The sequence below is a fragment of the Ambystoma mexicanum genome, chromosome 12 (genome assembly GCF_040938575.1).
Source record: "Ambystoma mexicanum isolate Mex_15411 chromosome 12, UKY_AmexF1_1, whole genome shotgun sequence".
NCBI lineage: Eukaryota > Metazoa > Chordata > Amphibia > Caudata > Ambystomatidae > Ambystoma > Ambystoma mexicanum.
Window position 1 is genome coordinate 28,878,902 of NC_090936.1, and position 25,318 is coordinate 28,904,219.

At 49.6% G+C, this 25,318-nt stretch overlaps 1 protein-coding gene across 1 annotated transcript in view; it reads right to left on the reverse strand.

Annotated features, from left to right (window-relative positions):
- The window catches only part of HDAC10 (histone deacetylase 10), a 706,011-nt gene that overhangs the window by 535,676 nt on the left and 145,017 nt on the right, over window positions 1–25,318 (reverse strand). The window contains exon 3 of the mRNA XM_069627848.1: window positions 6,689–6,823. Within this exon, the coding sequence (XP_069483949.1) occupies window positions 6,689–6,823 (135 nt within the window). The remainder of the gene's footprint in view (window positions 1–6,688; window positions 6,824–25,318) is intronic.

Consider the following 25,318-nt stretch of genomic DNA (forward strand, 5'->3'; position numbering starts at 1 on the left):
TTCCCCTGACTGCTGGGGGGTGGGGGTGCAGGGGGACATGAGTGGGGGCCTGCTGGCAGGTGCCCCTGACTGCTGGGGGTTGGGTGTGCAAGCGGACATGAGTGGGGGCCTGCTGGCAGGTGCCCCGCACTGCTGGGGGGTGGGTGTGCAGGGGGACATGAGTGGGGGCCTGCTGGCAGGTGCCCCACACTGCTGGGGGGTGGGTGTGCGAGGGGACATGAGTGGGGGCCTGCTGGCAGGTGCCCCGCACTGCTGGGGGGTGGGGATGCAGAAGACATGTGTGGGGGCCTATTGGCAGGTACCCCTCAGTGCTGGGGGTTGTGGGTGCAAGGGGACATGAGTGGGGGCCTGCTGGCAGGTGCCCTGCACTGCTGGGGGGTAGGGGTGCTGGGGGACATGAGTGGGGGCCTGCTGGCAGGTGCCCCCGACTGCTGGGGGGTGGGGGTGCTGGGGGACATGAGTGGGGGCCTGCTGGCAGGTGTCCCTGACTGCTGGGGGTGGGGGTGCTGGGGGACATGAGTGGGGGCCTGCTGGCAGGAACCCCTGACTGCTGGGGGGTGGGGGTGCAGGGGGACATGAGTGGGACATGAGCGAGGGCCTGCTGGCAGGTGCCCCTGACTGCTGGGGGGTGGGGGTGCTGGGGGACATGAGTGGGGGCCTGCTGGCAGGTGCCCCTGACTGCTGGGGGGTGGGGGTGCTGGGGGACATGAGTGGGGGCCTGCTGACAGGTGCCCCTGACTGCTGGGGGGTGGGGGTGCAGGGGGACATGAGTGGGGGCCTGCTGGCAGGTGCCCCTGACTGCTGGGGGGTGGAGGTGCTGGGGGACATGAGTGGGGGCCTGCTGGCAGGTGCCCCCGACTGCTGGGGGGTGGGGGTGCAGGGGGACATGAGTGGGGGCCTCCTGGCAGGTGCCCCTGACTGCTGGGGGGTGGGGGTGCAAGGGTACATGAGTGGGACATGAGTGGGGGCCTGCTGGCAGGTGCCCCTGACTGCTGGGGGGTGGGGATGCAAGGGGACATGAGTGGGGGCCTGCTGGCAGGTGCCCCTGACTGCTGGGGGGTGGGGGTACAAGGGGACATGAGTGGGACATGAGTGGGGGCCTGCTGGCAGGTGCCCCTGACTGCTGGGGGGTGGGGGTGCAGGGGGACATGAGTGGGGGCCTGCTGGCAGGTGCCCTGCACTGCTGGGGGGAGGGGGTGCAGGGGGTCATGAGTGGGACATGAGTGGGGGCCTGCTGGCAGGTGCCCCTGACTGCTGGGGGGTGGGGGTGCAGGGTGACATGAGTGGGGGCCTGCTGCCAGGTGCCCCTGACTGCTTACGGGTGGGGGTGCTGGGGACATGAGTGGGGGCCTGCTGGCAGGTGCCCCTGACTGCTGGGGGTGGGGGGTGCAGGGGGACATGAGCGAGGGCCTGCTGGCAGGTGCCCCTGACTTCTGGGGGGTGGGGGTGCAAGGGGACATGAGTGGGGGCCTGCTGGCAGGTGCCCCTGACTGCTGGGGGTGGGGGTGCAGGGGGGCATGAGTGGGGGCCTGCTGGCAGGTGCCCCTGACTGCTGGGGGGTGGGGGTGCAGGGGGACATGAGTGGGACATGAGTGGGACATGAGTGGGGGCCTGCTGGCAGGGGCCCCTGACTGCTGGGGGGTGGGGGTGCTGGGGGACATGAGTGGGACATGAGTGGGGGCCTGCTGGCAGGTGCCCCTGACTGCTGGGGGTGGGGGTGCAGGGGGACATGAGTGGGACATGAGTGGGGGCCTGCTGGCAGGTGCTCCTGACTGCTGGGGGTGGGGGTATTGGGGGACATAAGTGGGGGCCTGCTGGCAGGTGCCCCTGACTGCTGGGGGGGTGGGGGTGCAAGGGGACATGAGTGGGGGCCTGCTGGCAGGTGCCCCTGACTGCTGGGGGTGGGGGTGCTGGGGGGCATGAGTGGGGGCCTGCTGGCAGGTGCCCCTGACTGCTAGGGGGTGGGGGTGCAGGGGGACATGAGTGGGGGCCTGCTGGCAGGTGCCCCTGACTGCTGAGGGGTGGGGGTGCAGGGGAACATGAGTGGGGCCCTGCTGGCAGGTGCCCCTGACTGCTGGGGGGTGGGGGTGCTGGGGGACATGAGTGGGGGCCTGCTGGCAGGTTCCCCTGACTGCTGGGGGGTGGGGGTGCAGGGGGACATGAGTGGGGGCCTGCTGGCACGTGCCCCTGACTGCTGGGGGTTGGGTGTGCAAGCGGACATGAGTGGGGGCCTGCTGGCAGGTGCCCCGCACTGCTGGGGGGTGGGTGTGCAGGGGGACATGAGTGGGGGCCTGCTGGCAGGTGCCCCACACTGCTGGGGGGTGGGTGTGCGAGGGGACATGAGTGGGGGCCTGCTGGCAGGTGCCCCGCACTGCTGGGGGGTGGGGATGCAGAAGACATGTGTGGGGGCCTATTGGCAGGTACCCCTCAGTGCTGGGGGTTGTGGGTGCAAGGGGACATGAGTGGGGGCCTGCTGGCAGGTGCCCTGCACTGCTGGGGGGTAGGGGTGCTGGGGGACATGAGTGGGGGCCTGCTGGCAGGTGCCCCCGACTGCTGGGGGGTGGGAGTGCAAGGGGACATGAGTGGAGGCCTGCTGGCAGGTGCCCCTGACTGCTGGGGGGTGGGGTGCAAGGGGACATGAGTGGGGGCCTGCTGGCAGGTGCCCCTGACTGCTGGGTGGTGGGGGTTCAGGGGGACATGAGTGGGACATGAGTGGGGGCCTGCTGGCAGGTGCCCCTGACTGCTGGGGGTGGGGGTGCAGGGGGACATGAGTGGGACATGAGTGGGGGCCTGCTGGCAGGTGCCCCTGACTGCTGGGGGGTGGGGGTATTGGGGGACATAAGTGGGGGCCTGCTGGCAGGTGCCCCCGACTGCTGGGGGTGGGGGTGCTGGGGGACATGAGTGGGGGCCTGCTGGCAGGTGCCCCTGACTGGTGGGGGTGCAGGGGGACATGAGTGGGGGCCTGCTGGCAGGTGCCCCTGACTGCTGGGGGTGGGGTGCAAGGGGACATGAGTGGGGGCCTGCTGGCAGGTGCCCCTGACTGCTGGGAGGTGGGGGTGCTGGGGGACATGAGTGGGGGCCTGCTGGTAGGTTCCCCTGACTGGTGGGGGTGCAGGGGGACATGAGTGGGACATGAGTGGGGGCCTGCTGGCAGGTGCCCCCGACTGCTGGGGGGTGGGGGTGCAGGGGGACATGAGTTGTTGATCATATTGCAAGGTGACATGTGCCTTGGCTGGGGGGCATGCCCATGGTGGATGGGCTGCCTGCGGGACATGACCAGGGGTGCAGGGTAGTCCCCTGTGGTGTGGGCTGCCTGCAGGGGTCATAGAGGGGGTAGAGGGGACACCTGGGGGGACCCACACTGCCAATTCACGTGTAGGACTCCCCGCGCACCCCCGAAATACACGTTCTCTGCTCTGAAAGCAAAATCGCGTGTGAAACTTCCCGCGCACCCCTGAAATACACGTACCCAGGCCAATCGCGTGTGAAACTTCCCGCGCACCCTAGATTTACACGTACCCCACTCGCCCAAGGCCAATCGCGTGTGAAACTTCACGCGAACCCCTGAAATACACGTACCCCGCTCGCCCAAGGCCTATCGCGTGTGAAACTTCACACGAACCCCTGAAATACACGTACCCCGCTCGCCCAAGGCCTATCACGTGTGAAACTTCCCACACACCCCCGAAATACACGCACATGCTATTTTTCACACAGCGGGTGTCAGTGTTTGTCGCGTACCCCTTTGCACGTCATCTGTCCTAGAGGGCCACAGTATGGGACATTCATTATGGCTGTATATACGTCCTTTTTGTTAGCGCACATTTTGGCGCACATTTCTTTCATGCGCAGGGACGCTACCGCCTGCCTTCTTGTGGCGGATGTGTTTAGGCCTGTGCGCGTCTTTGCCCGTGCGCTGGTTTGCCCTATTCGATTCCATGAATACGTGTTGTAGGCGAGCGTGTGGGCGTTCAGCGCACTTGCCTCCTGTACTTCCTGTGACGCCCTCATTTTCACGCTTTGTTCCCCATTCCGCATGTCACGCCCCGTGTTACGCCTACTTTTGTTGTGTGCGCCGCACTATGTGCGCTTTCGCTGTGCGCTTACCGCATGCGATTTGAAGATGTGTGCACCAGCGTGCGCCACGCAGTATTTTGGCGCACATCCTGGGATTTCCTCGTGCACAGACTTCCATGAATCGCTGTGCGTGGGTTTCGCTGCGATTTTCGCACTGGCACTGCGATTCGCACGCTTTCGCACGCTTGCGCCGAAAATTTCAGCGCACATTATTTCCATGAAGTGGCCTGAAAATCTAAGATGGTAGCAAGGTACGACCATCAAATAATAATAAGGCTGGCCTTGTGGCGTCTTGTCCAATAGAAAGGGCCTATACTAAAAAATCTATTGCCATTCCTTACCACTAAGTTACAAAATAGTGTGTGATAATGTTCACAAGAAAAAAAAAAAGAAGTGTTCACCAAATGATAAGTCAGGATGCTATGGCTGGGGTCTCCCTTCCCCACGTTTTTAGCATGGTACAAGGCAGGACTCTTGAGCACAGCACACTCCAAGGCCTCGCCAGCACAAGGTTACAGTTCCATTCAACGATGCCAGGACCTTCTGGGGCCAAGTCGCTTTTCTGCAAAGTCTCTTTCCTTAGAAGGCCTGCAGGACCATAAACAATAAACAAAGGTTCCTTTGATGATCTTTCACGTTGGGCGATTGCTCTTTGCACCTTGGATCCCCCAAAGCTGGGCTCTGATCATTCTTGCATCGTTAGCCTGCCTCAGTCGGGTTCACTACGGCCTTTCACTCAAAACGTATCATTCAAAAGTCTCAATGTCTTTTTTAACGAATATTCACTGTGGACATCCCTCAGCCGAGTTCACACTTGTCGCTACAATGTTCACAGCTATATCACTTTTTACCCCCAATTCGCAGGCATCCATCGGTTGGGTTAATATTTGCCACTTTCACAGTTCACTTAGTTTTCCTCAATGTGTCAAAGACTTTCGAGTGTACAAGGGATTTTTCTCAAACCTCATAGGACCACTTTGACACTTCACGCCGGCCTCTCCTAAGGCCTCCGAGTTCTCGCAGTTTCAACAAAACACAAAAAGGCTCGAGTCAGAGTCCTTCGAATAAGCGCCCCCGCAGCGCCAGACCACTCAGCCTCTGGACCTTTACTGGGGGTTCTTTTAAGGTTCAAACACACAAGTTCTTTGTTCAACAATGTTGCCGCCTGCAACCTTGGGCCCAGCATAGTTTGGTTTACCATCAGTCATCTCCGACTCACCGGCTGTGCTGAACTGTTGGAATTTCTTGTCTCGGGAGTCAAGGACGGAACCACAGTGGCAAGCGCTTCTCCCCGATCTGGCTATCAGCACAGGAGGACCCTGTGTGCCGTCGACACCTGTCACACCACACGCCACCTGGACTTCCTGGTCTTATGATTTCTCTTTCTGAGGCTTCCCGGGTGTGAGTTGAAAAGGGCCTGGGCAATTCCCTCCTCATTGTCCCTCCAGATTTCGCTGCCTTTCTCCTCTGTTTGAACTGCCGGTCACGAATAGCTGCTTCCTTGTGCGTTCAGCCTTGCTCAAAGTGTGCTCTCGTGCTCTGCCTTTTATCCCTGTGGGGAAGGGAAATGGCCGCCAGGTGTGCGTAGTTATTGTCAATAGCCCGACTCTGCCTGACCCTTGTGTTGCGACATGTCAGGTAAACGGCTCTGGTGGTAGTCCGTTGTCTTTCACAGTGTAAGAAAGTGTTTGTGTCGGAAAAGTGGGGTCACAGGGTAGAACTTCTGAATATCCTATGGGTTAGGTTGGGGAAAAGGTGTTATACGGAAGGGGGTACAGCGTCTCACCAGTTGGTGTCCCACTTCCGCTCCCCCAAGACCCCCCATCCAGGTGATCCTCACACACTGGTCCACCCCCAGGAACTAGATCCAATAGCGATGCCGTGTCCTGGCCACCTGGATAACAGATCCCCGGGGACTAGCGGGTGAGACACCTTCAGGCTTCTCACAAAATTTGAAAATACACCTGACATAAGAACCCTTAAGATGTAATATTATAGCATCTAAAACGTATTAACAAAAAAACAATTAAACACGTACAATAAATCAATCACTATTAATCTACAAGCTAGAATAAGGCTTTCACTTTTCTTCCTTAAATACATGGAGCTTGGTGTAAAGGGTTGCAAGACCACGTTACCTCTTTGCTGTTGGCCATCAATAGAAACAGCAACACAGGTTTACATTGCCTTACTCCCTAGGAACATAGAATTTCGAATCATTCCCTTTTTCTAATATCCCGATATATACAGAGCAAACAAATAAGAAATGCAATAGGGATTCTATCTGATATGGTGCAAAAAGGGTAATGGCAAAAAGCCAAGCTCTTCCCTTCCAAGGGCCGGTTATTGACACAATTTGGAGGAGATTAAATCTGGCTCTCAGTAACCATTTAAGATGAAAGTTTAGGCCCATTCCTATATTTTAACTAAGTGTTGAAGTAATTAATTAAATAATGTTTTTAAGAACATCCGTGTGCTTTTATAAATCACGACTGCTACGACGATAAGCCCAAATAAAAACAACTACTCAAATGAAACAGAATGGGGAGTGCAAATCTACATGGCTGCAAGAAAATGAAAAGTGCTGGGGGCATTGGAATACAAGAGTTACCTGTGAACTAAGGTAATCTCGTCTACGGTCGCCTCTCTGACGGGTACCCGAACACATCTCTCAACAAGATTGTATTGTCGAAGCTGCTCGTAAGAAGCTGATAACCGTTCTGGAACTTCAATGTCACACTCAGTGCTAGCAACAAAAAAAAAGCACAATCAGTGTTAATTTACAGCATACATGAGGTGTAAGTGAATGAGTTGCTAAGGCTGTATTTAAAATGATAGGCATCCTGCAACACTTGTGATTAAAAGCCTATTCAACATTTAAAGCGCAAGCATTTTTGATAATCGAAATGCTAGATTCAAAGCATCCTGAGGCAGCACACAGAAGCACCTAATTCCCAAAAGGATAGTCCTCAACGGAGTGGATAAACCATGCCAAATGTTTGCTTTTCAGAACTAAACTTTATATCTGTAGCATGAAACCATGAATCCACAGAAAAGTGGAAAGCAGCAGCATAGGCTACCCACAAACCTTACTACTGGTTATCTAGGGGTGAGAGTCATGGCGTTGTGTAGTTGGTCTATTCGTTTGGAGAAGGCAAAACTCACGCTAGCTAAGCATAGCGGTGCCCTCCTCAGTTTACAAATGAACACGGGAATGGGGCAGTCTGTGGCCGGCGGTAACCGAGCCGGAAAAACCAGCAGGTTACCGCCGGACTCGTATTACCATTCCGCCTCCGTGATTCCCGGAATTACTGGGGCATTGCGACCCCGGTGACCTGGGAATTCCGGAGGCGGAATTGTGTAAGTCCCCATTCCCATGGACTCCATGGGGATGGGGACAATGGAAACACCAGTTCCGTCTGTGACGGAGCCAGTGTTTCCATTTCCGCCTGCAAGCAGGTGGTGCTAAACCCACCAGGTCAGACCTGGCAGGAGTGACACCTCCCGCCTGCAGGACTCGGAATCAGCCGGTCTGGAAGGGAATAGTTTCTTACCTGTAACTCCATTTCTCCAGCATTGGTATCTTTCATGGATTCACATGCTTAGAATATTCCCCGTCGTCAGACTGGGACCCCTCGGTACACATATTTAGCCTTTTCCAATAGGAAAACTTCTGACACTTTTGTGTCCTATCTACGTCCTTTTAGGACCCGCCTACGCATGCTCCGTAGACCGTCCCAGTATAAGAGGCCCGCCCCCGCGGCTCCCCTTCAGATTTCGGCCCCTCCAAAGTAGGAAGGGTTAAACTTATCAATCAAATACATTACATTCCGGGGAGGTTGGCGGGCGCATGTGAATCCATGAAAGATACCAATGATACCATGAAAGAACCACGGTTGCCTTGGCCAGTATGTTGTCACTAGAATTACCCGGCAATTGTATCTGCGTATCCACTGTATTGTCCTCCGTATGAGGGGGAACGGGGGAAAAGCATAGAGGAACATGTCCGTCCATGGGAAGGAGAATGCCTCCCCCATGGAACCCTCTTGAGGCCATCTGCTTGCGAATTGCTCGCATTTCTTGTTGTCCAGAAGGGGGTGACCCCATTTCTCGAACACTTTCAACAGGTGCACTGTTTCCATTTCCCACTCGTGTATCTGGGCCATGCTTCTGCTGAGGGAGTCTGCTTGGGAGTTCCTCACTCCTGGGAGGTGATGAGCCACGATGGAAATTTTGTGCTTTAATGCCCAATGCCATGTTTTCTGGGCTTCTATGGAAAGAGGTCTTGATCGCGTCCCTCCTTGTTTCCTCAGATAAAACATGGCCGTTGTATTGTCGGTCAGTATTCATACTCGCGAACCCTTGATGTGTGGTAGGAATGCCTTCAGGGCCCATCATACTGCTCTGAGCTCTAACACGTTTATGTGTAGGAGTGACTCCGTTGGAGACCATCGACCTTGCGTTTGGAGAGCACCCATGTGAGCTCCCCATCCGGTTAGGGACGCATCCGTGACTATGGTTCGCTGAAACTCCGGCTCCTGTAGGGGTACACCGTTGTTCAGATTGTGGAAACTCTGCCACCACTGAAGGGTCCGAAGCAGCTTGTCGTCGTCGATGGTTATCTTGTCTGACCACGATGCTTGAGACTGCGTCCATCGGTCCGCGAGGAATTCCTGGACTGGCCTCATGAATAGGCGACAGTTTTCCACCAGATGGATGCAGGATGCCATGGCCCCTAGGACCGAAACGTATTTTCTCACTGAGATCTTGGTGTTTCGCCGTAGTCGGCACGCTTGTTGATTGAGTCTTGAGGTTCTGTCGAGAGAAGGTTTCACTAGCCCTAACTGGGTCTCGAACTGTGCCCCCAGGAATACCAGCGTTCTCGATGGCCGCAGAGAGGATTTTTCGAAGTTTATGGCGAATCCCAGCTGTTGTAGAAGCTGCATGGTGGCTTGTAAACTTGTGTTGGTCGACGCTGGGGAGGATCCCCTTACCAGCCAGTCGTCGAGGTATGGGTATACATGGTGGCCTTGCTTCCTTAGCCAGGCCGCTACTGGAGCCAGGCATTTCGTGAACGTTCTTGGGGAGGTCTTGAGCCCAAAAGGAAGAACCGTGAATTGGTAGTGAGTCCGCCCTATTACAAATCTTAGGAATTTCCTGTGTTTCCGACATATTGGAATATGGAAATACGCGTCCTGTAAATCCAGGGACGCTAGAAAATCCCCCTCTTGAACGGCACGGATCACTTCCTGCAGAGTGAGCATCTTGAATTTTAGGCTCTTTAAAGACTTGTTGAGATCGCGTAAGTCTAAAATGGGATGCCATTTGCCGTTCGGCTTTTTTTACGACGAAATATCTTGAGTAGACTCCTTGACCTCTCTGTGATGTTGGAACTAATTCTGTCACGCCCTTTGCTAACATGAGTGTTACCTCTTGTTGCAGTATCTTCAGATGGGAATGAGCGGTGAACGCAGGTGGAATTTGCGGAGGGCTGTGTTTGAATTGCAGAGAGTGTCCGTTTCTTATAGTATCCAGCACCCATTGATCCGTCGTTATTCGTTCCCATTCGTCGACATATGCTGAAACACTTCCCCCCAGAACGGTGTGTTGTATGTCACTGCTGATCTTTATTTTGCTTGTCTCTCGACGACGACGGATATGATGGTCTTTTCCTGGAAGTCTGGAAGTTCCGGCGACGGTTTGCCGTTTGGGAGGCACGTCTGTATCCCTGGGAGGGGTAAGCCGATCTGCCAAAGGATCTGTCTCCAGACGCAGAGAATCTCGAATTACCTGAAGCCCCTCTAAAGAGACGAAAAGACTTGTAGCTTCTGCCACTCTGGAGGGCACCCAATGAACGTGCCGTGTCCGAGTCCTCTTTCATTCCCTTTAGGGCTTCGTCCACCTTCTCACCGAAAAGAAGGTCTCCCTCAAAGGGCATATCTAAAACTTTGTATTGTACTTCTGGCCTGAAGTAGGTACACGTAAGCCATGACTGTCGACGTAATACGACCCCATTATTGACTTGCTTGAAGCCTGACTCAGCGAGGTCCACCGCAATGTTTATTGCGTGATTTGAGGCTTCCTCACCTTCTCGGACAAGTAACATCGCTGCCTTCCTATGTTCTTCCGGAAGATGATCAAGCAACGGAGCTAGCCTGTGCCACATCTCCCTATCGTATCTGGCAACAATTGCCAGAGAGTTTGCGGCCTTTACTGTGGTCGCTCCCACGGATAGCACTTTTTTGCCAAAGGCATCTTGGCGTCTCGCTTCGTTGTGCTTCGCCTTCCTCGCCGCTGCCGCCGACACCACCGAGTCTGGCGTTGGTTGGGAGGATAAACACTTTGGGGTAGACTCTGGAGCCTTAAACTTTTTTTCCAGGCGTCCTTTCACTGCCGGCTCTGAAAACGGGTGACGCATTGTCTGCAACCCCTCCTTCCACACATGGTCTAGTATTGGTATTGAGAACACAGACCTTCTTTTCTTACCCATGTGGTCGAACAAAAAACAGTCCTTTTTCTGTTCTTCCTGGGACAAACCAAATTCTTTGCATGCCTTTTCCATCATAGAATGGAATGACGCAATGTCGTCCGGAAGGGACGGGTGAGCTGGGCTTCTAGGGGTTTCCAACTCCACCTCTGACTCCCAGGTTGGATCCCTGGAAAGGGATGATGAGATATCCGACATGGCTCCCCTGTCAGACTCCGAATCTGGCAGCTCACCTTCCTCTTGTGCCAGTGCTGAGATTGGCGTGCGTAGGTGCGTCGGCCGACGGGACGGGCCCGGTTCGTCGACGGGTGACTGTGGCAGGTTTGCCTGAGGTAGTCTCTGGTCCAACGACTGTAACAAAGACTGAAGCGTGGACAGAATTTCCAACGACAAAACAGATTGAGGATTGAGTAGAGGGGCAGATACCGGTATAACGGATCCCCTCGTCGACGACTTGTCAGTCACTCGTAGCCCTAGGTCTGCTGGGCCAGCTATTCTCTCGTTCCCGTCCTCCGAGGAGAGCAACACAGCCTGTTCTTGTAGTAAAGTATCCGGAGGGATCGGATCAAAAACTTCAGGCCTCCAGGCCTCCTGTAGGACCCCCGTCGACGAGGACATCGTCGACGCCGTCGGTGGGATGGTGGATGCCACCTGCGTAAGTGGCAGGGTGGAGGCCGATGACTGGACCGCCGTCGACGACGGTGACTTAGCAGGTGGTTTTGGCGGTCCCGCCTTTTCCACACTTTGCTTGCTTTTACTCGACTCTCGACTCGTGGTCGATCTATGATGATCGCCCGAGGAGGATTTCCTTTCCTTTTCATGCTTTTTTGATGAAGGTGATTTCTTTGACGAGGAGTCTCTAGTTGAGTGACTTCCAGACGACTCTTTTTCCGTCGGTGGTCGATTTCTTCGCCGGTGGTTCCGACGAGGTAGCGCGGCGTGATGTTTTCGCCGATTGTGTGGAGCCTACCTCCGAAGGGGGGTATGCCCCCGCTCCATCATTCAGCCATGCCACCAGTCGTCGACTCCGGTCTTTGAGGGTTTTTTGAGAAAACCCTTTGCATATGTCGCAGTTATCCGCCGAATGATGAGGGTGGAGGCAATATATACAATCCATATGTCCGTCCCCCTCGTAAACTTTTTTCAAGCCGCACGTCGCGCATGGACGGAATAGCGCCTTTCCTGACACAGAGGACATTTTCCTTACTCAAAAGTAATGCAACCTTGTACAAAATAGTAAGACAACACGAGGAGATCCCACTACTTTGGAGACGGTTGAAATCTGAAGGGGAGCCGCGGGGGCGGGCCTCTTATACTGGGACGGCCTACGGAGCATGCGTAGGCGTGTCCTAAAAGGACATAGATAGGACACAAAAGTGTCGGAAGTTTTCCTATTGGAAAAGGCTATATATGTGTACCGAGGGGTCCCAGTCTGACGACGGGGAATATTCTAAGCATGTGAATCCATGAAAGATCCAATGCTGGAGAAAGTACGGTGGTGGCGGTTTTACCACCACCGTTCTTTCTGGACCGGCTGACTCATAATGAAGCACTGTGTCTCTTTGGAGGCCTATAAGGCCCAGGCCCGGCAAGCCGCTTTGTAAGGAGCTGAACCTTTGGGCCAGGTAAACACGAACCCCTTGGTAGTGGTAGAAAATAAGTACTTGAAAAATGTACTTGGTCTGCACATTTGTGCACCAAGTATTGCAGTACTTCTTGAAACTGGGATGCAAGGGTTTGAGTCGATCTCAGAACTCCGACCAGTATTCTATTGGGTTTGACTGTAGACCAACACAAGCCACTGCAAATATAAGGAGGCACTGTTGGACATCCTGTCCCAGCAAGGGAGCGCTTCTTTGAAATGGGTGTCCCATGTTAAAAATAGGTTGGAGAGTCTGGGACTTGGGAGTACTTGATTAATCCATCTGTAACGACGCCTGCCTCTAAGGCAGTGATAAAACAAGCGGCGAAGATCAAAGAAGAGGGCGACCTACAGCTGAAGGCTCGGGCCTCTCCTTCCTTGGCCCACCATCTTTCCATTAAGAAGCAGCCTGGCTGTGAAGAATTTTTAGATTATGTTACCTGCAGGTAGGAAAGAGCTTCCTATGCAATGTTTTGCCTCGGAATACTCCCCACAGCCTTTCTTTTGCACAGGTGGAATATCGAATTTTCCCGATCCTGTATACTCTGTAATGAATCTGAGGAAGACCTGCAACACTATCTTTTGCTTTGCCCTAGGACCGGACTGTTGAGAAGATGTTTCCTAAAGCCATTTTTTTTAAGCCACGGGACTAGGCCTACCTTGGATGCCATGGCTAAGTGCCTGAACTCTGCGGACGTCCTCGCTGTTGTTTGCAACTTGTAGTTATTTAAAGTGGACATGCAGAGTCCACCAAAGGATCAGTAAGGAGGGTGCAGGGCCATCATGGGCACCTCTACTTAATATTTCATGCTTAGGAAATTGTGCAATCTCTGTGTTGACCCTTTGATGGATAGTTGGGTTATTGACTTTGTGCCCCTTTATGTGCTATGTACCAGGTTGTATTCATGCTGCAATTATGAGACTTTTTCATGTACTATGTGATGCACTAAGATATGTTGTTTTAATGTGGCCATAATGTATTTGCAAGCATTCATGATGTATCTATGAGATGTGGTTTTATGTGAGGTTGCTTTTATGACCTTAATGCAATCCAAACACATTATATCGGCCCTTTAAGCAGTTTGTACTCACCGATTACTGTTATGACTTCCAAATCTCATGAAATTATCTTCATTCCCAAATCTCAATTCCTATGTCCTTAAATTTCCCCATTTTGCGCCTTTCCCCTCTCATAGTGTAGCTCTCTAATGTGAAACTTAGGGTCCTCCAGTGAAGCAGAGGACCGAACCATTCTCTCCAACACCCTGCCATAGTTTTCACAAGCTTTCAGCTGACAGACTCCCAAAGTGTATATATTCCCTATCCTTTCTTTATAGAAAACTCAGAATTGTTGGGAAAAGATTATCTGCGTTGGTGCTCAAGTGCGCTAAAGCTTCAGAGGCAGACACAAGGGCCTTTCTATTTCCCTCCGACACATTTGCCAGTTTAGGGATTGGTGTATGAGGGACTTTCCTTTTTTCTTCACTTTATTTAAGACTGTGATCTGATCTGTGTTGTTCTCCAGCTGAATTACAATCAATGATGTTCACACTTCTAATGCTGGGACATCCAATTCCAAAGAAAGTTCATGTTGGAAGAAATCCACTATGACTCTAAGTGCCCAACAACTGCCAAGGTCGGAACTCATCGGCCATCTCACTTGTTTCACTCACTTTCTATCAAGATGATCAAACCGGAGATCCGAATCTACTGTGTTTTGGGTCGCATATCTGATACTTTAGCTCAGATACCACTCCCTCAAACTTCTCCAATTTCCCCTCCATGAGTAACAGATTTCCGTTTTCATCAGTCTCCCAGGCAGCTCTCCAAAAGCCAACTAGAGAGTGGCCAGCCGGTTCTCCACACTATCTGCCTGTTGTTTATGTAAAGCCTTTAATGAAGTCTGCATGGTTGCGGACCAGGTCTTGGGTGTCTGGAGCCTGCACTAGCACCATCTTGGATCATCCCCAGTCACCAGGTCTCCAGAGGACCACACAAGGATGAGGAAATCCACCCAGCACTGGAACCACACGAGTGGATGGTCCAATGAGCATCTTCTTGGTTCAGGACTGATTTCTGTTTGTGGGTCGGCTGTCATGAATGAATCTATTTCTGCAGTAAAAAATAAATCTTGAAACCCATACATTTGCATTTGGCCAGCAAGAGGTACACAGAATACCTGGCTGGTTAGAATTAATAACAGCATATATGAGTCACCTTATAAGCATTTAACATCAATGGATGGTCAAGACCCATTTTGAACAGTGGGGTTCATATACTTGCCATTATAGCGCTTAGAAGCAGATTCAAGGAGCTTTATGCATTGGCTGAAAAATGTATAACTTCACCATAGTGCTTAGAAGCAGATTGCCTATTGAATGTATTAAATACACATACATTGGATTTATATTTAGCCATTATCATTGTTTACTGAAAAGTTTATGGTCTTATTACATTGCACTTTGAATTTAGGAAATTTACCTTTTGAACATTCCCTTCTCTAAACTCGGAAGCAATTAAAACAAGATCAGAATGAGGAAAACATTTTTGAAAGTTAGACAGGAAGGTAAGTCCACTTAGATACAGAGATGTTGCATTACATAAGACAAATTAGGAAGTTAATAAACACAGTCTATAACAGAAAGCAACATCCGTGACCACTCACTAGAATAAAGTGATGTCTGGTTAGCTAATATGATTTAATAAAACAATACAGCAAGGTATCCATTAGATTAGATATAGGTCCCAATTCAAGTGTATATAATTCGCCAAGAAATCTGGTTGAGAGAAGCTCAGAAAATGCACACAATTATGGGGTGTTCCACCAGCCGACGAGAGATGCATATAATGGAAGAAGAGTGCTAATACCTGGAGCCAAAGGTGAAACCAGGGAGCAGAATACAAGCCAGCCAGATGGATGCCAGCCACAATGAAATGGGTATGAAAGCTGTGATTCAGTACACCAACATTCTAATATTTGTACATATTTCAGAGACAAAGGCTCTGGAATTTTATTTGGTTACCCTCTAAACTGAATTGGGACAGAAGCACAGAAAGAGGTCTTGTTAGGGAAAAGTCTCATGAATGTGCTAATCCCCTTCAACCTAGAGACCCCCAGCAACTTTGCAGGATTTTGAGGACTTTCTTTTTTCCTGGAAAGAGTGTAAGCCTTTTTTTCCCACTCTTTCATGTATTTTGATGTGCGTTTTACATTTGTGTTCTTTGATTATGGAGTTTTAGGGAACTCCATAGGCATCATCTTTTCATGTGTGTTACACAGCACCCTCCGTGCAGTGACACAGGGATGTCTTTTAGACTGCCCAAAGGTTTAAATACCTTCTCTGGGATAAACTACTGTTTCCCAGAGAATATAAAGTGAAATTGACTTTACTAGTCTTTTCCAAATTCCTAGACCCAGCACACACCATTTTACAATGGAGTGCTGGAGGGGTTACATAGTATCCCCTGTGTCTAAATACTAATCTAGCAGTCAAATGCTACCCTTTCCTATTGAAAAGGCTGGTGGCAGTGGTTTTACAAGGAACTACCATGATTTTTCCCGACCGCGAACACCGGTAGCAAAAAATCACGGGAGCCATGTTTTTCAAGATGGCGCCTTAAGCCCCTTTGTTTAAACAGGTCCAGTCTTTTTTTTCGCTGTTTCTTTTTGGAAAGGTCCTTCTAGTGTTTGTCTCTGCGTGCCAAACCAGGTTTGGTCCCTTTGTTAGTGTGCCTTTGGCGGGCTTCAGGAGTGAATACCACCTCTTGCGTCCGAGTGTCTGGGGTGGGCAGGAAGTGAGGGAGGTGCTCGAAACTCCCTGTGCTTAGTCTCCTAGGAGATCTAAATGCACTCTGGCGTGATTGGCTGGCTGACTGTCCGGCAAGTACAGCCACCCTGCTGAGTGCGTGACAGCTAGGCTGGAATGAAAGGGAGAGAACTGTTTAAAAGGCGGGTCTCTTGGACTGGAAAACAGAGTCGACCACTGGATCGAAAGAACCAAAGAAGAGCTGGAAGAGGACGGCTGCTGCAACTCCTGGACCGTTGGTTTGCCCGGTGAAGCCCTGCTGCAGGTCGGAATTGCCAAGTTCATCTCAACAGAGAAGCCCCTTCAAGGACAACTTCTTCCTTTGAGTTGGTGGGACCAATCAACTTGTAAACCACCTGGATACCATTCTCAAGGCTGGTTAGGATTAACCAGGGAGAGGGATACAAGCTTGTGCGCTTTAATCTACAGCTACTGGAACTGAAGTGACCCCATCTTGTTTGCTTTTTCGACGATCCCGTGCAGTGCAGGAGTCCCCCGACGTCCTCCCTCTTGTCCCCACAACTGAGGCTCAGGAACAGTGAGATCGGCAGGACCTGCCAGGAACCAACGTCTTCAGCTGCATTTTGTTCTTCATACTAAAGGTACTGTGCCAACCTGATTGAGAGAACGCCACTCTTGCGGTGAAAGTTTGTGAAACTTTCCCAACTTGCAGGCCTAATTAGCTTGTGACCCGACATATGTTTCTTTTTCGCCTAAACTTCTTCTGAGAACTTTTGCAAAGACTTTACCGTTTGATACCAGAACTGCTCTTTCCTATCCAGAACACTAGCCCATTGACTGTGGCCTGGCCTATTGACTTGAATTGAACTCTTCTGGTGAACTGAAATTATTTACGCTGTCTAACAAGTATATGTGATCTATTCTACTTACCTTGTCCCTTTTGCTCACTTCTAAGTAACTGAACTGACATTTAGCTCCTATTTCAGGGGAGCTCAAACTGTCTAAAAGTCTTGAAGTTTTGTATTGAAGTGTATTGGTATATAATATTAAGTTGTCTTCTTCTAGTGAAATGTTTTCTAAATGATTGTGTAATAAATAAATAAGTATTTTACCAAGAAACCTTGAGTATAAGTGTTTACTTGAACCACTGTGATTGAAAGTCCTCTTTGTGATTACTTATACTGCTCACATTCACTCTTGAGATAAGCCTGGCTGCTCAGCTCGCTACCAAAAACGGTGTGGTACAGACTTATACCAAAGGTTGGTTTGGCTAACCATTGTAGTACTAATTGTGTTTTACTGGTCCCAAAGGGTACTACATGCAATTCTGCCTAACAGTTCTGCATTTATATTGATTTTTATGAAAACTGTATTAGAGAAGAGAATTAAGTTGGAGATTTTTGGCAGCATAGATCCAGGTTTTATCCTGTATCCTAAACTAGAATTGTTTATGTAACACACGAGTGATTGAAAGAATATTGGGCAGTGTGCATGTGTTTGTTAAGAACAGATTTTCTTGGAGCAGTGGTTTCCTCAGGCCACAGGTCAGTTGAATTACAAGCATTTAGCAACACAGCAGAGAATATTCTGCACCCTTAATCAAGTTATGTACAACAAGCAGAAATCCTTTTAAATTAATTGAAATACCTAGTGCAATTGCTAATACATGATGAATTCTGAGCAAAGAATGTTTTTTAAAAGGTTAAGATCTTTATTGAGAGCGACGCATCATTCCGGAGGCATTGTTTTATTGTGATGGTAGAAGAACACCTGCAAAACAATTTTTTAAAAAACACTTTAAAATTATACACCCATTTAGGAGTATTCTCTTTGTTATTAATAAATGTGCAAATTAATAGGAATTCATCAACGGGTTCTTTTGAAACACTTCCCATTCACAAAGACGGAAGTCCCTAGATGCATGGTATAACTAAGAGAAGTAAGTAGATAATCATAAATGTGAAAAAAGGGTCCCAAGGAAAGCTTAAACCCAATCAACCTACTGGTGCCCCAGCAAATGATGGCAGACACTTATCACAGACCATGCCCTGACTACTGCCAGACTCTGACGTCCTCACGCTAGCGACAGAGAAAAGCAGCCCAACCACACGCCGTAGAGTCTGAGGGCTCCGAAAATGGACTTCACTCACAGGCTAAGCCAATTGATCGGCTCTGGCAATAATACGCCGCCTACAGAAAAGCATTCAACAACTCCCTACCGCCGGCCGTACGAGACAACATGTCTCCTAGACAGAAAAGGGAAGAATACTTAAACCAGCTACCGACTCACCCGCCGGACGAGGGGGATCAAACCCGCAGGATGTCAGGACAGACACAGAGAACCGCTGAACACCCACAAAGGGAGTGTGCAAGGCTTAGAACCCTTTTAAAGTTTCTACATTTCACAGACACTGCCCAGGGCTATTTTAGTTGGATAGGGGCAGAGCACTAATTGGGAAACAGGGACAGGAATTTAAGTAAGGCACAGGAAACATGAAGTGTGGGTTGCAGGGGGAGGTCAGCAGTGGAGATGGAGGTATTTCAAGGGACCAGCAGTTTGTGGCGGCAGTGATTGGAGAAGACTTGGTGGAATGGAGAGAGTGATTCTTCTGCAGCGTAGATTTGTATAGGTATGTGCGAATGAGCAGAAAGTAGCTTAGGGCGTACCTGTGAACGGTGGATGAAAGGATGTCAGCCTAGTTGATTGGAAGGAGAGTAGTTGTAGTAGTGAAGGAAGAGTAGTGGTAGTAGTGAGAGGAGGAGGCATTGAAGAGCGGTAGGAGAAATAGGAGGTTCAGTGGTAAGATTAACGGGTGAAGGCTAACAATAGCAAGAGAGTGTGACATGAGAGTGAGAGAAGGAAGGGGGGGAGTGGCGAAAGAGGGAGTATGTAGAGTAGAGAGGGCAAGGCAAGTGAAAGAAAGAACCAGTGCTCTATGGAGTAAGTGCAAGGCACTGACCCAATCCCTACAGAGTACTAACCTCTGGATAGAGTAGGGACAGATAGTTGAGTCTTGGGGGAATCCCAGCAGCCAAAGAGAGGAAATAGACAGTAGAGGTTACTGATCGATAGAATTAACACAAGTTTACGGATGTCTGGGTTAGGGAGGAAGCCCAAGAGCGACACGAGATAGAGCGGTTAGCCCTTTCGCCCACAACTTAAAATAAAAAACCTAGAACAGGGACACAGTGATTTTTGGTGCCATCTGTGAAACAGATTAATCACAGACTCCAATTTTCATTTTTTCTATCAAACTATGAAGGATGCCATCTGCCAAGGGTGTAGGAGCCCTGGCCTTTTCTTTATCAATAGTAAAATGGTGCAGGTAATTCCCTCTCAAAGGGTGGTCTGCTGACCAGAGCCCCCTTTCAGCAAACTCCAAAAGCCTAGTGTATGCCTGTGCCAGGTTAAATCATTATCCTGATCCGTAGCACCGGCTCTTCAGTGGCACAGAGCATGTTAAGGGGCCACAGGTGCCCTATGACAGCTGCAGTGACAGCCAATTCACTTCAGCGCAGAAGCTGCATTTAAGAGATGCAACCTTTACAAAAAACAAATAACTGTAAGAGCTACGGTCCTGGTGGCAGTTGTAAACTTTAAACACAAGCCATATCTGAGTTACGGTATGGTGGCTAGTATCTATCAGGCTTATTAAAGCCACATCAAATGTATATCATACATGTATCAGTACTGATAGCCACCTCAGCTGTGGAGGGATTATGTGTATTCTTGTCAGACAGCCAGGAGGAGCAGACTGAATGGGCTCGGCATTTCCTTTGAACCTTTGTGAGGTCTGGTGACACCTCTCTCCAGCAGGACATGCTTCCAGCAGAAGCAGTTCTGGGAATTGGGCATCAAACGGCACACCCATCCAAAAGGACTAGCCTCACAGAAGGGTGCTACATACCAAAGAGCCTTTGATGCTGTTGATAAAGGAAGGCGGCAGAGTGAGCGTAGACGGAGGGGCCATAGCATAGCTGGAGGAAGATTCCACAATCTTGTTTTCTCTACAATTCTTTCCTCCTTCCTGTCCCCTCCACTTCTTTTTTCACAAAGCACTTTGGGGATGATGTCAGAAGGTAAAGTCCACTTGTCTCAAGGACAGGGACTGAGCCCCCAAGACTGCTTTAGTCCAATCCACTACAGAATGTTGTTTTACAAAATGCATCTCCTACCCCTTCTCTTATGCAATCTTTAACAAACATGTGAGGAAGAATTCAATGGACCTCTATTGGGAGAGATGATGTTCCAAAGCATTCCACCAGTGAGGCAAAGAATGGGTGTTCAAGGCAGAGGCAAGCTCTGCACCCTCCCTATCCCCAGGGCACATTGGAGGTGACATGCTGCTGGAGCAAGACCTGTATCTCTGCCAGCCACACTGCTGCCCTTGACCGCATCATGTTGAAAAACCTCTAAAGGTGTGTGCCAGCCTATGAATTCTTGGGGGCCTGATAACAAGGATTAAACGTGCCTTTGACGCACTAGAGTGCAACTCACAGCACCAAAGAGCCAAGCCAACTAGGATCCTTTCTTGTTTTTTCCACCACGCAACAACATCGTTGTCAAACTGTTGCGAGCTGCAATGACAGTCAGTTTCGTCACCATCGAACCAACAGGACCCACCAGAGCTGCCTTTGGCACTCAACCAATTGAGCCGCTTTACTGCATGCTCAATCCAATTTGCTGCTGCACTGTGCAAGTGAAGCGTGTTATTGCCTTGGCTCAAACTTGAAGCTCATCGCTGCATACGCCATGTTCAAACCATTATTTTGAAAGGCTGGCATCTTCATTGCCGATCTTCATCAACAGTTGAACCCACCCTGGTGGCTTAATCGAACCTCAACCATTGAACTGCGCATCGAACCACCCAATTCAAACTGCGCATCCAGTCACCAGCATCTTCGCTGTCGAAATGAATGTCGAACCAACCACTGCGGCCCTCAGGATCCATCCTTCTTCAAACATTGCATCAAACTTCACCACATTTCAGCTCGACCCTTGCTCGACACAGCTCCCCTTCTGGAACAACACAACCGCTGTATTAAAGCCGTTTTAAACCACACAAGCACTGCCTAACAGCTTGCTTCGCCATTCTCAAAAAAAAACAACCAGCCAAAGTTGCTAACTGCCCCCTTCGACCATCTTTGGGCCCTACGGACTGGCTAGGTCACCATTAATTCCTTTTCACAACATATTTTCTGTTCTTTCCACAATGGTTGGTTTCATATAGTGTTTTTCTATTTAGTTAGTATTACAGATGGTGTGTTTAATTAAGGTGTATATATTTTATAGAACCTTGATTGGACACTCCTTATTTGAACTGTTTTTACTCTGCTGTTTGGGATGTTATCATATAACATTTGCCACAAAAGGCGAAAGAGGAATATCTCTTAATTATGACTGTTTCATTTTTATGATTGGATCACTCTTCTTTTGAAAACATGTGAGGGCGGAGTAGGTGTTTTAGCCACTACTCATACTCATGTGGAACAGACGTCATTTTGTCACACAAACTTTACATTCAGTCCTTGGTGGACCTTTCGCTGAGCAAAAGCTCTCAAATGACTCACATAGGATAAATGATGAAATAGGAAAGCCCTTGTTACATAAGAATCTTTTGTAATTTTTGCTCTGAAGCAAGGTCCTCTCTACTCTCTATGGGGCAAGAGGTTGAAAGGTCACCAACGTACAAATGCATGTAATGGGGATGGAAGAGTGGGTGGTGGATCGACAACATAGTAGGACTTGTAAAGTGAAGGTTCTATTGGATAAACAATGTAAGCTCTTGTTTTTTATTTTTTTTTAAAGAAAAAAGCCCCCCACCCCTTGTTTCTGGGCAATGGGACAAATCAGCAGTGTATAGATGGGAAAAGTAGTACCCAGCGTCCCAAAGTATGTCACAGCCTCATGGATATAGCATTTCTTTGCCAAGTGTGTTCTTCACAAGGTTATAGAGCCCTGCTCACTATCTGTAATCCACAGACATTGCATTTCCTTTTGGTCCAGGAATAACGAAGTGCTCCATGTAACTCACAGGGAAATTGTTCCCTGCTCACACTGAAGGACCGGGTGCCTTTGTCGCCCAAAAGGATTTAGTGCCCTTCCCACTCTCTGCATGGAGACCCTACTTGCCAAGGCTTCCTAGGGCACTGTGACTAATCGAGGGTACTCATCACTTTTCACCATGGGGGAACCCCCTCCCTGTGAGACGAGGGAGGTGAGCCTGTTCCATAACACCTCTCTAGGGGTTGAGACAAGTGGGACCTCACCAGAAGAGGCTCCCACTTAGGGAACAAGTACTACAGTTCCTGTGAGGAACACCCGAAGCCAAGGCATATACTGGCAAATATGGGACGGTCTTGTCTCCCATATCCAATACTTCCAATTATCAAAACTTGAAGAAGGAACAAGAGAAAAGAGCAGCTGTCTCTAACTGAAAAGTCTAGATCCACTGAGATAAGTGGATTTAAAGAGGAGTGTTATTTAACTCTGAAGAGGAAAGAGAGCAAAGAGAGAGGACTGCATGGTGAAGCAGGCGAGGTTCCCTGATAACGTTATGCTGCATGGAGGCGGAGGTGCCAAAGTCCAAAGTTGCTGGAAGCAGTCAACAAAGAGGCGAGCTGCGTGAAGGCTGAAGGAGACGAGACTCTGACCTGAGTGGAGCCAGAGTAGTGGAGGTGGCAAGACCACGAGGTTACAGTGGTGGACAGGCTGCTCGGGCAAAGACGCTGAGACCACCAAGGGAGACCGCAACGGCTGGCATGGTTCCCCAGAGAGGAAAAAACAAAGTTAGGAGAGAGGACGAGCTGCATCGGGCAAAGGAAGCAGGCAATGAGACAAACGAAGGAGAGAGAACACCGAGAGAGACCCTAACTGTACGCTACCCTGTGACATTGCCAGCTGAACGAGAAAGTAACAGGGAAACAAGGAGGAACAGGACCCGAGGCGGGAATCATAAGAACACTGAAACCCGTCCCAGTAGAAACGAGACAAAGTGAGAAAGTAAATTTGACCAACTTGAACTGCATGGTTGAAGGAAAGAGAAGCATAACCCACCCTAAAAGGGAAACCAATATAGCTGAAAGAGAAAAGGAGTTCTTGCAAAATGTGAACTGCCTAAATGACAGGGAGAGAATAAATAACAAATCCTAAAAAGGGAGAGAGAGAGGAATCTGAAAGTTTGAAACACACTTCAAAGAAAGTGAGAAAGGCTACAAAGCCTTTAGGATAAACAAGGTAATGTGTAAAAAAGAAGCGTCTGGACCTCAATGCACTCTTGGCACTTGAATTGCTGAACCATGAGCAGCATTGGTTCATTTATGAAATAAAGAAATTATGCCAATATGCTATGGGTAAATCATTTGAGAAGTGTATAAGGTAAAAATTGCAAAGGAATCAAATAGGACAGACATCCAGCATGTGTTTTGACCATTAACCTGTCCGCCTCGGGGTGCAAAATGATCCCAAAACCACTTATGAACTCAATATACTTCCATAATTATACATCCTAGTCATCTAGATTGGGACGATACCAAACATGCACTTGATTAGTGCTCTTGAACTCAAACCACAAGACTTTCCTCAAAGGAATGCTTGTATTGTATCTAAAGCAGTAATTCACAATGTAAACAGTTCCTATATTGCACAGTGTAATGACTTAGGAGCAAGACGCAGACACAGGCTTGTCATGATGGTTGGCAAAGACTTTTTAACCAAAATAAAAGGAGAGGTTGGAGAAAATCCTCTCTCGCCCTAACTCTAAGAGGGGTTTCCCTGCCTCAACAAAACTACATGGTGTCCATGCCAGAATGTAATGTCCAAAGTAAACTTCTGCATCCTGTGTCCATATCCTAACCTGACCCTTACAAGCTAAACTCACCATAAAGCGAAAAGGAAAATGTCTCATCTGGCCACTCGCAAAGTTCCAACATAAAGTTTCAAAGCAAGGTGCTGAATACAAACAGTTCAACAAGTCTCTGGGAGGGTAGCAGGAGATGGGGGGAGCATGGTGGGGGGCTTCCTTCCACTGAGTTTCTTCAGATTTAAAAAAGTTCACAATATCAAGGGGAATGACTCTTCCCTTGAGCTTTCTGTAAGGGGCCATGAGTAAGACTTGGGCATAGTGGCATGTTAAGTTTTGGTTATAGACTTTTATTGTCAAACTAATAAGAGGGGTTGGGGAAATCCTTTCTATCCCCAACTACATGAGTGGATTCCTTACATCAACAAAACTAAGGAACGTCTGTGTCAGAATGTTAAACAAACAAAGCGTCTCCAGTCTTGTGTCCAAATTCCTAAACTGACCCTTACATTCTAAACTGAATACAAAGTGAAAATGGGGATTTCGCTGAGCTATAAAAAGGTATAGCTTATTCTTGAAGTTCCAAACAAAGTTCTAAGGTGAACAAATGAAGAGAAAACAAAATTCCATTCGGAAAGGTGCGTCCTTTCCCCTGAATTTCTTCCACTGGTCTTGATAATGTTCTATTACAGTTCTTTAATCAAAACAGTTCTTTTGAGTTCTTTTGAATCCTCAAGGGGGCATGAGTCTTCCCTTATCTGATACACACTTTCACATTTATGGGTTCTGACCCCTGAGCTTTATCAATCCTTATAAATACTTCTTCCTTCCCTGGTATGCTCTCCTGCCAGGGTATTGTTCTTGTGCCTGCGTCCTTCACTGGTATACTCTCCTGCCAGGTTATTGTTCCTTGTTCCTGAAAAAGGGGAATGGACCCTCCATTTTATCCTTTGTCTTCTGTGAGAAACCAAAGAGTGTCTCAATTTCTAGTCCTGTGGGATCTCTCTCTCAGGTGGCCAGGGCACGTCCATCACCTTTGGATCCAGACCCTGGGGGTGGACCAGTGCGGGAGGATCACCTGGGTGAGGGGTCTTCGGGGAGTGGGGGTGAGGCAACCGATGGTGAGATGCGGTATTCCCCCCCCCTTTCCTGCACACATGCATCATCCTATTGTATAGGATCCTCCAACGTCCCAACTCACCTAGCCCCCTTTCTACACAAACACTGGGCCGAGGAAAAGGGCGACAGAATAAAGAGGCTAACACTGGACATGTCCCGCTAATCGGATCAGGCAAAGTCAGGCACTTGACTTTAATCACATACATCTGATACCCATTAGCTCTCCCCACACAGATAAAAGGCAGAACATAGAGACACACTCTGAGCAAGGTTGACACACTCGAAGCAAGGTGGAACATGAGAAGGAGCAGAACTTCCGGGGCAAAGGCGAACCTTCTGCAGCAGGACGACCCGAGGGACTAGAGCAAAGGGTAGGAAAACCCTGAAGATCCCTACAGATGGTCGTTGCTTCCGGGAAACCGGG